This window comes from Hippopotamus amphibius, chromosome 7 (assembly GCF_030028045.1).
Source record: "Hippopotamus amphibius kiboko isolate mHipAmp2 chromosome 7, mHipAmp2.hap2, whole genome shotgun sequence".
Classification (NCBI taxonomy): domain Eukaryota; kingdom Metazoa; phylum Chordata; class Mammalia; order Artiodactyla; family Hippopotamidae; genus Hippopotamus; species Hippopotamus amphibius.
In genome coordinates this window covers 36,465,021-36,478,834 of record NC_080192.1, presented here as the reverse complement: position 1 = coordinate 36,478,834, position 13,814 = coordinate 36,465,021, and the positions used below count along the sequence as shown (strand labels likewise).

General features: G+C 34.1%; 1 protein-coding gene across 1 annotated transcript in view; it reads left to right on the top strand.

Annotated features, from left to right (window-relative positions):
• Window positions 1–11,982, top strand: part of METTL25 (methyltransferase like 25) — a 97,854-nt gene extending 85,872 nt beyond the window's left edge. Inside the window, exons 10-13 of the mRNA XM_057741607.1 lie at window positions 9,156–9,230; window positions 9,795–9,866; window positions 11,417–11,525; window positions 11,717–11,982. Coding sequence (XP_057597590.1) covers window positions 9,156–9,230; window positions 9,795–9,866; window positions 11,417–11,509 — 240 coding nt within the window. The 3' untranslated portion in view covers window positions 11,510–11,525; window positions 11,717–11,982. The remainder of the gene's footprint in view (window positions 1–9,155; window positions 9,231–9,794; window positions 9,867–11,416; window positions 11,526–11,716) is intronic.
• Window positions 11,983–13,814: the final 1,832 nt, after the last annotated feature.

Sequence of the window (13,814 nt, the reverse complement as noted above, 5' to 3'; positions counted from 1 at the left end):
TCTTCCCAGTTTATCTCTAATAATAACCATAGTAAATGTTTCTTAATATGCTTATTATATTACTGATTAGAATATTAGTAATAGCTAATATTTACTAAGCACTTACCATGTGATAGTTATTATGCTAAAGACATCATAACATTATCTCATTTACTCTTCACTAAAACCCTTACGGCTGATGCTATTATTATTCCCGATGTAATGATCTAGAAAGAGAGGCTCAGAAAAAGGCAAGTCATTTTCTCAGAGTCAAGAGCGAGTAAGTGGCAGAGCTGGAACTTGAGCACAGCTTCAGCTTACATCACAGCCTCCACTGTCAACCACCACTGTACTGAGAATTGAAATTAAAAACAAAAGGGAAAAGACTAATGTAGATAAGTATCACCATAAAAAAATCAGTCTTAAATGATTACCTTTATTAGTTAATAAAGGTAATAATAGTGCCCTGCTGATTTTTCTCTTAAAACTGTTTAGGCTCCTTTAAAGACAAGTATGTTGAATAAAATAGGTGAGGAAAAGAAAAGGAACAAGAAGCCTAAGCTGGAAGGGAAGGAAAGTACAGAACCTAATAAGGCGTTTGAAAGGTAGTGGGGTGAGAGGACGCAAATAGAAGAGTGTGTTTTGAGGGTTTTTTTGTTTGTTTTACTGTTAAGTGAGAAGAATTAAGAGAGCTGTGTCTATCAGGCCAGAGTGGTTGGAAGTAGGATCAGTTATTAAAACCAAGCTTATATTTCTAATCTAATACAAAATCCTATTTTTTTCCCCCAAATAATGAAGTATCAGTGCTAAAATGAAGGTTTTGACCACAAGCACAATAAGAAGAGATTTATGAATAGTTTTATTTAAAAAATGAAATTAATTTTCACATGAGATTTTAATTACTAAAAGTATCAAAACCACTTAAATTTAAAATGGTAGATATACCAGAATTTTAAAAGATCTTTGACTAAATTTGTAATCATTTTTAACAAAATTTTATATATAATTGAAAATGTGGTGAATACCATTGATATGTTTCTGATCTCTCAAAGCACATCTCTTCATATTCAAAACTCAGTAAGTAAGTGAAGTGCCTAGAAAATCTCCTAACGTGCTCTGATACTTTCACAAGAAAGTATCTGATAGTCACAAGAAATCATGTAAACATGTGGAAAAACAACATTCCCAGACAAATCATCATTCCAAAGAAGACCAGAACAGCATGTGCTGATTTATATGTGGTTCATACACAGCTTAAAATACTAATCCATAAGTCCTGTAGCCAGTTGTGACAGACAGCATTGGACATTTTCTCTTAGAGCAGGATTTTGTCAGACTCAGCACATTTCGATAATTCTTTGCTGTGGAGAGCTATCCTGTGTGTTGTAGGATGTTTCACATCTTTGGCTTTTACCCACTAGGTGTCAGCAGCAGCACCCTAATCATAACAATCAAAAATAAATAAATTAAAAAAGAAAAAAATCTCCAGACATTGCACAAATGTTCTAGGGGGCAAAATCACCCCTGGCGAGATCCGCTGTCTTCAAGCATTTTAACATTCCCATTATAGACCCCATGCTATTTTAAAATGCCATGTTACACCAGGAAACATAGTGTGGGGAAGAGGGGAAAAGCAGTGATTCTGTTCTTATATTTTGAAGACTTTTTATCAAAGTGATCCCCTCCTTGATTTTTAATTTTATATGGCTCTAACCATTTAAGAGTGATGTTCTTTCACCCCTGCGTAAGATACAGGTCTGTTTAAGAAGAGTGTTTAGATGTCATAGTAAAGCCGGGCCACCGAAAACAGTAAATTGTGGCAGAACATCAACTACCTTATATCAGCAAGTATACTGTTTATAATAGATGGACTGCTTAGAATGAAATTTTACAGTAAAATTCTTTGTAATTGAGTAAAGCTTAATTACTTCCTTGTAAAATATTTTGATAGAACCTTACAGTTGTCTAAAATAACAAAACCCTAGTGATTAGCTTTACCTAGACCTTAAAAAAATTAGATATTTTTCAATTTTATCTTCTGTCCCAAACTTTGATATCTCACCAAATTTCAGAAAACCTCCAAAATTGTCTTCAAGGTTTTCATACTCATGGTCCACAGCATTTTTTTCTTCTTTTCTCTCTTTCTTTCTCCTTCCACATGCATGTACTACACACAGAGAAATGCATGAGTGCACACACACATCCATAAATCATTAAAACATCAGATTTTAAAAGTCACAAAACGATTATTGCTTGCTAGACAAAGAATGAGCTGGAGCATTTGTCCATAAAAGGAGAAAATAAAAAGAGCCTACATTCTAGAGCTTGTGTGTGTGTGTGTGTTATGTACATATAATGAATATTCAAATAAATATTACTCTCAGATATTGAGAATGAAATAGACAATAAAACTGGTGATTTAATGAGAATGGGGTGTGTGCTGTTGAATGAACAGAGTTGAAAATCACTAAGCTAGAACCTTAGTGGAAGTTGATAGAGGATAATTCAGAAAATTATCTTTAAATATTTCTCCAAAACAGGCCAGAAGAAGTAAACTTTTGAGAGCAAACTCATTTACGTATTTATCAGCAAACATTGATTTTGAAGAATCTCCCATGTGCCAAGAACAGTGGAAACTCTGGAGCTACAAAGATAATTAAGACATAATCCATGAGAAAAGAAAACAAGTAATTATAGCATGAACTTACAACAATAGACATGTATGAAGTGTGTATGCCTGCAGTGACTCACTCTGCCTGTGAAGATTTCACAGAGGATATTGGTACCTTAGCTTGGTCTTGAAGGATGTGTAGGAGTTCATTAAGCAAACAAGGTGGGAAGGTAGGGAGCAAGGAATTCATTTCAGGCGTGTGTGGCGGGGGGACTAGCTTGTGCCAAAAACACAGAGATGTAAGAAACATGATTTTGGACTCAGCACAGCTGGAGCAAAGCAAGTAGAGGAGGCAGTGATGAGAGATGAGGCCAAAGGACAAGGCACATGTGGAGAGACCAAATAAACTGATCTTTGGACGTTAGATCAGAGATTAATCAGTAGTAATCATAATCACTAGGTGGTTTAAATGCAAGTGGGAGGGCAACAACAAAAACAAGGGGCTCATAAACTTTCATGCAGTAGTATTCAGTGGTCCCTCAGTATCTGTGGGGAATTGGTTCCAGAACACCCCACAGATAACAAAATCCAAGGAGGCTCAAGCCCTTGATATAAAATGGTATAGTACAGTCAGCCTTCTGTATCTGTGGGTTCCATGGCTCTGGATGCAGAGAGCTAACTGCATCCATAAATGATCTACATTTAAAGGAGGTCGTCCGACCCTAAAGAAACAGCAAATTCCTGATACAGTTTAAATATATAGAAGCCCTGTCATCTTTGGTGATATAAGAAAAACATGTGCATTATTCCCATAAATAAGTTCCTGCTGCTTTCTGCAACCACTATAGTAACACAGGCATACCTCAGATTGTGGGTTCAGTTCCAAGAGCACTGCAATAAAGTGAATATCGCGATAAAACGAGTCACATGAATTTTTTGGTTTCCCAGTGCATAAAGAAATTACATTTACACTCTACTGTAGTCTGTTATGTGTGCAATAGCATTATGTCTAAAAAAATAATGTACATGTCTTAATGAAAAATATTTTATTGCCGAAATCTGCTAACCATCATCTGAGCCTTCAGGGAGTCATAATCTCTTTGCTGGTGGAGAGTCTTGCCTCAGTGTTGATGGCTGACTGATCAGGGTGGTGGTTGCTGAAGGCTGGAGTGGCTGTGGCAATTTCTTAAAATAAGACGACAGTGAAGTTTGCTGACTCTTCCTTTCATGACTGATTTCTCTAAGCACGCAGTGCTGTTTGATAACATTTTACCCACAGAACAACTTTCAGAATTTGAGTCAGTCCTCTCAAACTTTGCCACTGCTTTATCAACTAAATTTATATAATATTCTAAATCCTTTGTTGTCATTTCAACAATCTTCGCAGCATCTTCACCAGTAGGAGATCCTATCTCAAGAAACCACTTTCTTTGCTTATCCATAAGAAGCAACTCCTCCTCTGTGAAAACTTTATCATGAAGTTACAGCAATTCAGTCACATTTTCAGGCTCTACCTCTAATTCTAGCTCTCTTGCTATTTCTACCACATCTGCTTCTTCCACTGAAGTTTTGAACCCCTCAAAGTTGTCTATGAGAGTTGGAATCAGCTTCCTCCAAACTCCTGTTAATGTTGCTATTTTGACATCCTCCCATGAATCATCTAGAATAGTGAATACTTTCCAGAGTGTTTTCAATTTACTTTGCCCAGATCCATCAAATGAATCACTATTTATGACACCTATAGCCTTACAAAATGTATTTGTTAAATAATAAGACTTGAAAAGTCAAAATTGCTGCTTGATCCATGGGCTGCAGTATGGATAGTGTGTTAGTAACATAAAAACAACATTTTAATCTCATTGTGCATCACCACGAGAGCTCTTGAGTGACCAGGTGCATTGCCAGTGAACAGTAATATTTTGAAAAGAATCTTTTTTTCTGAGCAGTAGATCTCAATAATAGTCATAAAGTACTCATAAACCATGTTGTAAACAGATACGCTGTCATCCAGGCTTTGTTGTTCCGTTTATAGAGCATAGGCAGAGTAGATTTAGCATAATTCTTAAGGGCCCTAGGATTTTTGGAATGGTAAATGAGGTTGGCTTCAACCTAAAGTCACCAGCTCTATTAGCCCCTAACCAACAGGAGATTTCAGCCTGTCTTTTGAAGCTTTGAAGCCAAGCATTGACTTCTCTCCTTTAGCTAAGAAAGTAGCTAAGAAAGCTAGATGGTATCTTCTTCCGATATAAGGCAGTTTCATCTACTTTGAAAATCTGTTGTTTAGTGTAGCCACCATCTTTAATTATCTTAACTAGATCTTGTGGATAACTTACTGTAGCTTCCACATCAGCACTTGCTGCTTCACCTTGCACTTTTATGTTATAGAGACAGCTTCTTTTCTTAAACCTCATGAACCCACCTCTGCTAGCTTCAAACTTCTGCAGCTTCCTCACCTCTCTCAGCCTTCAAAGAATTGAAGAAGGTTAGAGCCTTGCTCTGGATTAGACTGGCTTAAGGGAATGTTGTGGCTGGCTTGATCTTCTATCCAGACCACTACAACTTTCTTAATATCAGCAATAAGACTTTTGTTTTCATATTATTCATGTGTTCACTGGAGTAACACTTTTAATTTCCTTTAAGAAGTTTTCCTTTGCATTCTCAATTTGGTACCATACCCACCTACCTTGAGTTCTAGCCAAGGGTATATCAGCAGCCTCAGTCCTACCATCTACTGGTGAAAATAAGGTCAATTGTTAACCTAACTTCTCATCAGGTAGTGTGTGGGGAGAATCTCCGTGAATTATGTATCTCTCATCCATTCATCCATCCCATTCCCCCTGAAGTTGAAATATGGTCCACCTTTGCTTATCTTGACCCCCTTATATAGATCTATAAAAGGATGATTTTAATAAATAAATGGAGGAGAAGAGACAAATCTTCCATGGAAAAGAATTCTAAATAAGTTATTTGGATAGTGCACCCTCAAGGAGGTGGAGCATAACTCTTCACTCCTAAGTGAGAGCTGCAAGTTGTGACTTTCTTCCGAAGCTTACAGTGTGGAAAGGGAAAAAGGAGGAACTTTACAGTGAAGAAACCTGACAAATATTGTCTCAGCCAAGTACTCAAGGTCAATGTCTGCAGTGATAAATCATATTGATAGTACGTACCCTTGATATGATGTAAGGAATATGATACTTACTTCTGTAGTCTTCCTCTCAAAACCCATAGCCCCAGTCTAATTATGAGGAAAACATCTGACAAATTCCAGTGAAGGAACATCCTACAAAATGCTTGGTTAGTATTCCTCAATACTGTCAAGGTCATCCAAAACAAGGCAAGTCTTGTAAGTCAACTATACTCCAATAAAAATTTAAAAAATAAAAATAAAATTTAAAAAAAACAGAAAACAAGGCAAGGCTGAGAAACTGTCACACCCAGTAGAACTAGATATAATGTATCCTGGATAGGATCCTGGAACTGAAAATGAACATTAGGTAAAAAGTGAGAAAATTTGAATGAAATGTAAACTTTAGCTAATACTAATATATCATTATTGGGTCATTTACTGTAATAAATAACTGTATTGTCAGGTAGTAATAATAGGGGAAACTGGATGTAGGGTATATTTGAACTCTGTTATCTTCAAAATATCTTTGAATCTAAAACTGTTCTAAAATATGTTTATTTTTTTTAAAAAAATATGAGCAAAGCTAATGTTTGTTGAACCTTTGCTTTGTGCCAAACATTGTGCTAAAAGCTTTATGTTATCTCACTGAATGCTAAGGATGACCTTACAAAATGAATAATGTTATCCTTATTTTATAGGAAAGGAAACTGAGTCATAGGTTAAGTGGATTTCTTAAAGCCCAAATCTAGAAAATTGGAGAGGAAGGATTCCAGTGCAGTTTGTCTAACTGTACATCCCATGCTCCTTTTTTTGTCATATTCATATAACTTATTAACAGACATTGAGCTCAAGAAAAATGCTTAGCATTTTTCTAAAACTTTAGTTCATCAGACAAGCCTACGAGGAAGAATAAAGAGAAAAATCTGATCTTGCCAACAGACACAATAAGTGTACTTCTAAAGCAGATTGAAGAATTGAGGTTTGCAATAAAGGCAGAAGAAACTCAAGGAGTGATGCATCTTAATTAAAGCATTTAAAGAAGAGATGCTTATATCCAGAATTTTGATTCTTGAAACTTTTGCAGATAGGATGTAGGTGATCAAGCATTTGAAGGGTGTTGAATTGTAGGAGATATGCTGTCTAAAACATAAGCTATATTGGAGTTAAAATGTCAAAAATATTGTAAGAAAAGTAAGGGAAAAAACCTAAAGCCCCTCAATGTAACTGCTCATTTACTGGCTCTCACCCAATTTCTCTTTAGCACTGGATATCTCCCTGAACCTAAACGACAGCCAACTGAGCTAGGGCCCTGTTATACAGCTTAACTAATATTAATCCCTTTTTCTGTAGTCTAGGAGATGGGCAGCAGGGAGCAAAGGAATTCATGACCAAACCTCCCAGCTGCCATTCAATGTGCATTTCAACTTGTAAGTCTCCATGTATGTCCTTGCCTAAGGATGATCTACACCCATGCACTTCTTCAATTTTGATGCCTTCTTTATCTCTAGGACATTTGCCCTATCTTGGCTCTTACTGAGTTTAACACTCAATAATGTCATCTGTAAAATGAGACCATGAATATGTTACAGATTGATGTTAGAATTGAATAAGATACTGTCTTCATAAAATTTCCATAGATTCTCTGATCTGATCTTATGACTAGCATTTGATTGAAGAAGTTGACTAAAGCATGAAATCATATCTTAAACACTGAATTTTTCACTTGGAAACATATTAGTATAATTAAATCCATCAAACTTTTGGTGTAAGACAAGGCAGTTTGTTTTGTTTTGTTTTTTGCACACAGCTTTGCATATAGTTTTACCAGTTGGATTTCTACCTTAACTTCTGTCCAAAACATACCTATAATGCATAGTTCATAGTATCCAGCTTTGGATTACTCAAAGTAAAGCAAAAGACTTCCATTTTTTTAAAATAGGAAAGTAAAGATGATGTTCTCACCTTTTCTCTTTAAAATCACGCAGAGGCAACAAATGACAAAAACAGCCATATAGTTCTTTAAAGTAGCATATCCTGAGGAGCAAAATCAGTTCCTAGTTTGGAACAAATACAATTGATGACCAGGGTGGTGCATCTCAGTTTGACATAATGAAGTCAGAGAATATTGGAGAACCCAAGGAGGAATCTCATTGAAAAACCTGTGTTTGTAGGAAGCAGTATGCTGATGAGGCAGGACTGAAAAAAGATAGTGAGTTCTGAGTTGTCCTGTAACTGCTGATCTCATCTGACAGAAGTAAAGACTGAAGACTATAATTCAAACACATACACAATGTTTTGAGATGTGAGTTTTTGCTGGCTTGAAGTGGGGGCCTAGATCTAGTCCAATATACCCAGCTGCAAAAATTTGGTCCAGGAGGTACTCATTTGATTCAAAGATGGACAAAATTTTAAAAAGGGTTGAAGACAAGGCCATAATCTCCTTTAGTTCTATACCAAAGGGGAGATCTTTTCTGGAAGCCTACACTAGAGATTGGATGAAACAAAGCCTTACTTTTCACTGTTAGTTACCCTTTTGTATTTTTTAAATTCAAAAGAAAGAAAAAGAATAGGGGCTTTGAAAAAATATTTAGACATTTGCAGGGAAATCTGAATACAAATCCTTTAAGATTTTGGACTCTTTTTATTCAGTCTTTCATTTGTTTTGACCACAGATAATTTGACAGCAATTTCTTCTGGTGGCTTTCCTTTATCGAGCTTTTCACAAAGGCATTCAACTTATAAAGAAACAACTTTTCCTTTTGCATCTATATTTCATTGGTTCTGTAATATTTATTTATATCATTATAATAATATAACTGGAATAACAAGTTTAGGAACAAATACAGTTAATTCAGTAGGCATAAAGCTCAATTGGTGGGAACAGAAACATGCAAATGATCTAGAAAGTGACCTACTAGCCACAAGGGTTCAGTGTACTGTGGGTGTCATGTTTTAGAGAAAAAAACAGAAAGCAATGCTGCTTGGTGGATTTGTTAAGTGGATGTTAGAAGAAATTACTTTAAATTTGAATATATGTTCTTACAGTATTCCTTTTGCCTCTGAGTTATTCTTTAAGATATGTAGTTTTAGATATATTGTTTTAATTTTATTCAAAAACTGTTTGTTGAGCTTCTACCTACTATGTACCCCAAGGATATAAACAAGTGGAAGTAAATATTTCATCACTACTTGTTGAAATCAAACAAATAGGATGTTATTAGTGATTTTACTTATGATATACTGAATAACCTATATTGGTACAGAAGATTTAAATGAAAGAATTTAGTTGTATTGAGTTGCTTCATGAATATCTTTAGAGCTCTTGAGACACTTAAGGTTGTTTTAAATTATGTTTATTTTACTTCAGGGTATGTTTGATTAGAAAAAAATATTTTTAACTGTTGTTAAATTTATTATTGTTGTTGTTTTATCTTGAAGCTGTCAGAAGAAATTATAATGGACTACTACGAGAAGTATAAGCCTAGAATGAATGAGCTGGAGGCTTTTAATATGGTAAATCTCAGAATTAAACATATTAAATTGGATATGTTGCTAGACTTGAGTAGGATCTTATTAAATTTTTTTATGGGGCTAACCAACCTATGTTGTTTTTCTCTTAATGTAGAAAAACTGTTTTGGATCATTTCCTATTTTAGAACTATATTAGGTGTCAGTAATGTAATAAAGAGAACACATGGTAGATTTCTCTTAAAGTGTGTTATAAATGCATGGAAAGAAGTTTTAGAGTTCTTTGAACACATATTGGTCTCAATGCAGTTATTTCACAAGCTTTCCTTTTAATGAATTTCATTCTTAGTATCCCTTTAAAAGCTTTCTATCACATATGTGTGGTTGCTTTTGGATTTTACCCCAAAGTCACTCAAAGGACATTCTTTTCCTTTTACTATTAAAGAAAAACTTTTGATCTCTGAAGTATTTATTTTCTGAAGATACACAATGGGTATTGGAGATTTGGCCTTATAGAAGTTTCTGTAGATACGTTTTCTTAAACGTAATTGTTAAGCTAATATTTTTGTTTATTTTAAAGTACCACTATCCTCTTATTCTTTCTTTTAGTTGAAAGTTGTTCTGGCTCCTTGCATAGAGACATTGATTCTTCTGGATAGACTTTGCTACCTGAAAGAGCAGGTAAATTAGGTTAATTTTAAATGCATAACAGATATCTTTATTAAGTCCAGTAATATGGATCTGCTTATAACTGGGATAACTTTCTTTCACATAAAACTAGTAAGATAGTTTTTCTCACATTTTCCAAGTTTAGTCTTTCCATCTCTTTTGAAACAAAAACATATGTACAACAGATGTTTCCAGCAAAGCTGCTATAATAAAGTTTACATTCTTTTAATTGTATGGTAATTACTATACAGTAGACAATGCACACAAACCATCATATATAACATATTGTATAGCTAAAATTAATAAAGGGCAGATGTAAAAGATATCATTTATATATTTCATTTTGTTAAGAATCACCTTTTAATTCACTTTTGAATTTTTGGACATATGCACTCTGCAGTATAGACATTTCTTTCTGATCAGTGATAACTGCTTCTGTTTTTTCACAGTCTTGTTTGCTTTATCTATGTTGAATGGCCAAAAAAAAAAATGATTCTGGGGTTATCTTTGGGGAAGATGTGTTTTTCAGCTTCTACTCTAAGCTATGATCAAAATCATGTTTTTGAGCCATTTAAATTAAGCGCATTTGTGGATTCAGCCTTATGTTTCCAGTATAAACTCTTTATTTTAATAATTTTGTTTCTATCATATGGAGAGCTTTACTTCTTTTCAGCAAATTACTTGAAACAAGTGGATTTTAATAAATGGTATTTTTCTGGAGAAAGGTAATTTTTAAACATTTAGAGAATTATGTACTTTCCTAAGCTACTAACTGGAAAACATCACTGGAAACTTTGGTTCTCAACTTGGTAGGTCACAGAATCAGGCTTATTTTACTAAGTACTCATCATTTCTCTTCTCAAAACAATGTCCAGTGAGCTAAATAAAATAGGCAGGCAAAACAGTATGCACTAAATTTAATAGATTGATAATGAAGTGATATAAATCATAGAATTGTCAATTTTGTTAATATTTTAAATAATATTTTACTATTATAAAAGTAATACACATGTTAGAAAATTTTGAATTAAGAATATAAAAAAGAAACTTAATGATAATCTCACCTTTTAGCATTAGCTATTAAATTACTGACATGTTTTCTAGAGCTTCAAATATGTGTATGTTGCATGTATATGTATGAGCACATTATTTCTACTTTAATTAAAATTGGAATCAAATTGTAAATGCAGTTTTGCATCTAATTTGTTTAATTTGTTTTATTTAGAATTTTTCCATCTCATTAAATGTACTACGGGTGCTGAGTAATGTTTCATCATATAATTTACTTAAGTAATACCCAGTTGTTTCTAGCCACTTCCAGTTTTTCACAATTGCAGCAAAGAATGGCCTTGTGGTTCATTCTCTATGTACATCTTTAATTATTTCCTCAACATAAATTCCCAGTGGTGAAATTCTAAATGTTAATTTTGTTTGACAAAGAATAATTTTCCTTTATATAGTTTGTTTTTTATGTAGTTTTTATAGTCCAGTATATAGTCTGACATCTCTCATTTTTATCTTCAACAAATAGTTACCTATCTAAATCACTTATCAATTTGCAGGATGATATTGCATGGTCCACGCTTGTGAGGTTGTTTGATCCTGTGAAATCTCCTAGATGTTATGCCATTATTGCACTGAAGAAGCAGCAATGATTTTAAGTGAAGCAAGGTATTAGATGTATCTGTTTGTAGAATCTATTGCTAGTTTTTTTTTTTTTTTAATTTTAGCAGTATAATTTATTTAACACAATATATCCAAATGTTATTTCAACAGATACCAATATAAAATTATTAATGACATGGTTACACTCTTCTTTGTCCTACTGCCTCAAAATATGATGCACACTTTTGCACTCATAGGACAGCTGAGTTTGGACTCGTCAAGTGCTCAGTAGGCAGCATGGGGCTGATGGCTCCCACGGTGGCCAGCACAGCTGAAGATGGAGGGAGCAGCAGGAGCAGAGCCAGGGGAATGGACAAGTTTGCAGGGAGCACACAGAAGGAGCTTCAAATCATGCACAAGCTCTGTTATTGCTAGTTTTGCTTTTGTAAACATTAATGCCATGTTATGTAAATATTTGAAAAACATTGCTATATATTTTAGTCAATAAAAAATAGCTAACAATAGAATGCTTTAATCCGTTTTCCATTGTCAAAGCGTACATTAATTAAAAAAAAAAAACTCATGAAAATATTTAAAAACGGTTGACCTACATTTCTGAGTTAGTATGTCCATAGGACATTGTAATCTGAGCCTTGTTTCCTGTTCCATATCTGAGACCCTTGCTATTTGCTGCATATCACATTGTGACTTTTTACTGATTTAAAAACAGATGAAAGCTACAAGTATAGAAACAGGAAAACTAGTTGGTCCTGAAGATCATTAGCATTTTCTTTCACATTTTGGAAGGATTTTTCATGTTATCACTTAAATAAATACCCAGGAAGCAGGCCGGACATAAAAAGCATATTTTATACTGTGTTTTAATCTAAATTACATAAGAAAATATTCTGTGTCCTTAAAGGAATATACATCTTATAATTGAGACATTCACTTTAAGGATTCTTGATGCTATTTATCTTACTAAAATAAAGGATTGATTGGCACTTAATGAATCATCTGGTGTTCTGTAAAAAAAACAGTCATGGAAAAGCAGAAGTGAATAAGAGAAGACCCACACTCTGCCCCGTGTGGTACAGAGTCCTTTCATTAGCCGAAAACTTGAGGTTTCTAATACACACAGAAGAGATGGACAGCTGGGAAAAAGCTTCCTTGATCCTCAGCTAGAGACTACATAAAATTCTCCCAGAAGAAAAAGAAACTGCTTTCTTAAATTTTAGAGGCTATACACAGATGAGAATAATTTTCTGCTTTGGGTTGTGATACTGAGTTTGTAGCCAGTATACATGTGAATGATCAGGTGCTTTCTGTACTTAGTACAATATGGGGAAAATTGCCATTTTTTAAGCTTTTTATGCTGAAAATTTTAAACATGTCCAGAAGTGGAGAGTAGAGTATAATAAATCCCCATGTACTCATCACAAACTTAAGTAATTATAAACATTTACCAATGTCATTTCATCAATACACACATGAATATGCACACACACACTTGCCACCCATATCCACCTTCACTGGAGAATTTTAAAGCACATCTCAAGCAATTTGTTATTTCACATAAATACTTTAGTATAAATGGCTCAAAATGTCTTTTATATCAGTTGGTTCAGTTCAGAATCAAAACAGGTTTCACACATTTGCATTTGGTTGATGCGTCTCTTTAGGTTGCTTATTTTATTATATTTTATTTCCCTATATTGTTTGCTATATGAGTAGCTATCTCAGGAGCAGAAAACCTTTCCAGAGTACTTTCTTTCCTTTCATAATTTTAATTTCTATGTAAAATTTTAAACTTTTTTCTGATGTCCAAATATATATATATATATGTTTTATATATATATATATATAAAACATTCATTTCTCCTTATAATAAAGGGGGGAGAAAAAGAACCTTGTATGGGTAGAGCTCTGCTTATATGGGTAAAGAGAAATGAATTACAAATGTTTTCATACCCAGGGAACTATATAGTAACTTCCCAATGTTTTAAAACATTGTCAGAAATTGCATTTACCAATTAAGGCTTTCCATTTTTTATTAATCAGAGACAAATGTGATATTCTAGCCACTGATCAACATGAGATGATCTGTATGATCACACCGAGGTGATAACATTTCAGCAAAAAGCAAAGAAATAAAATATTTTGGTAGGACTTTATACATGTGAACCCCCATTGCACTGTTTGTAGACTCTCATCTCATACAAACTGCTCTTTGAGAACACGTTTACAAGCTGAGTTAAAGAATGGTACATTGGCAGGAGCACCAATTCTGACAATTACTTTCTGGGTGAGTTAAAGCAAGACTCTTAATATCTCAGAGCCTCATTTGTAAAGTGG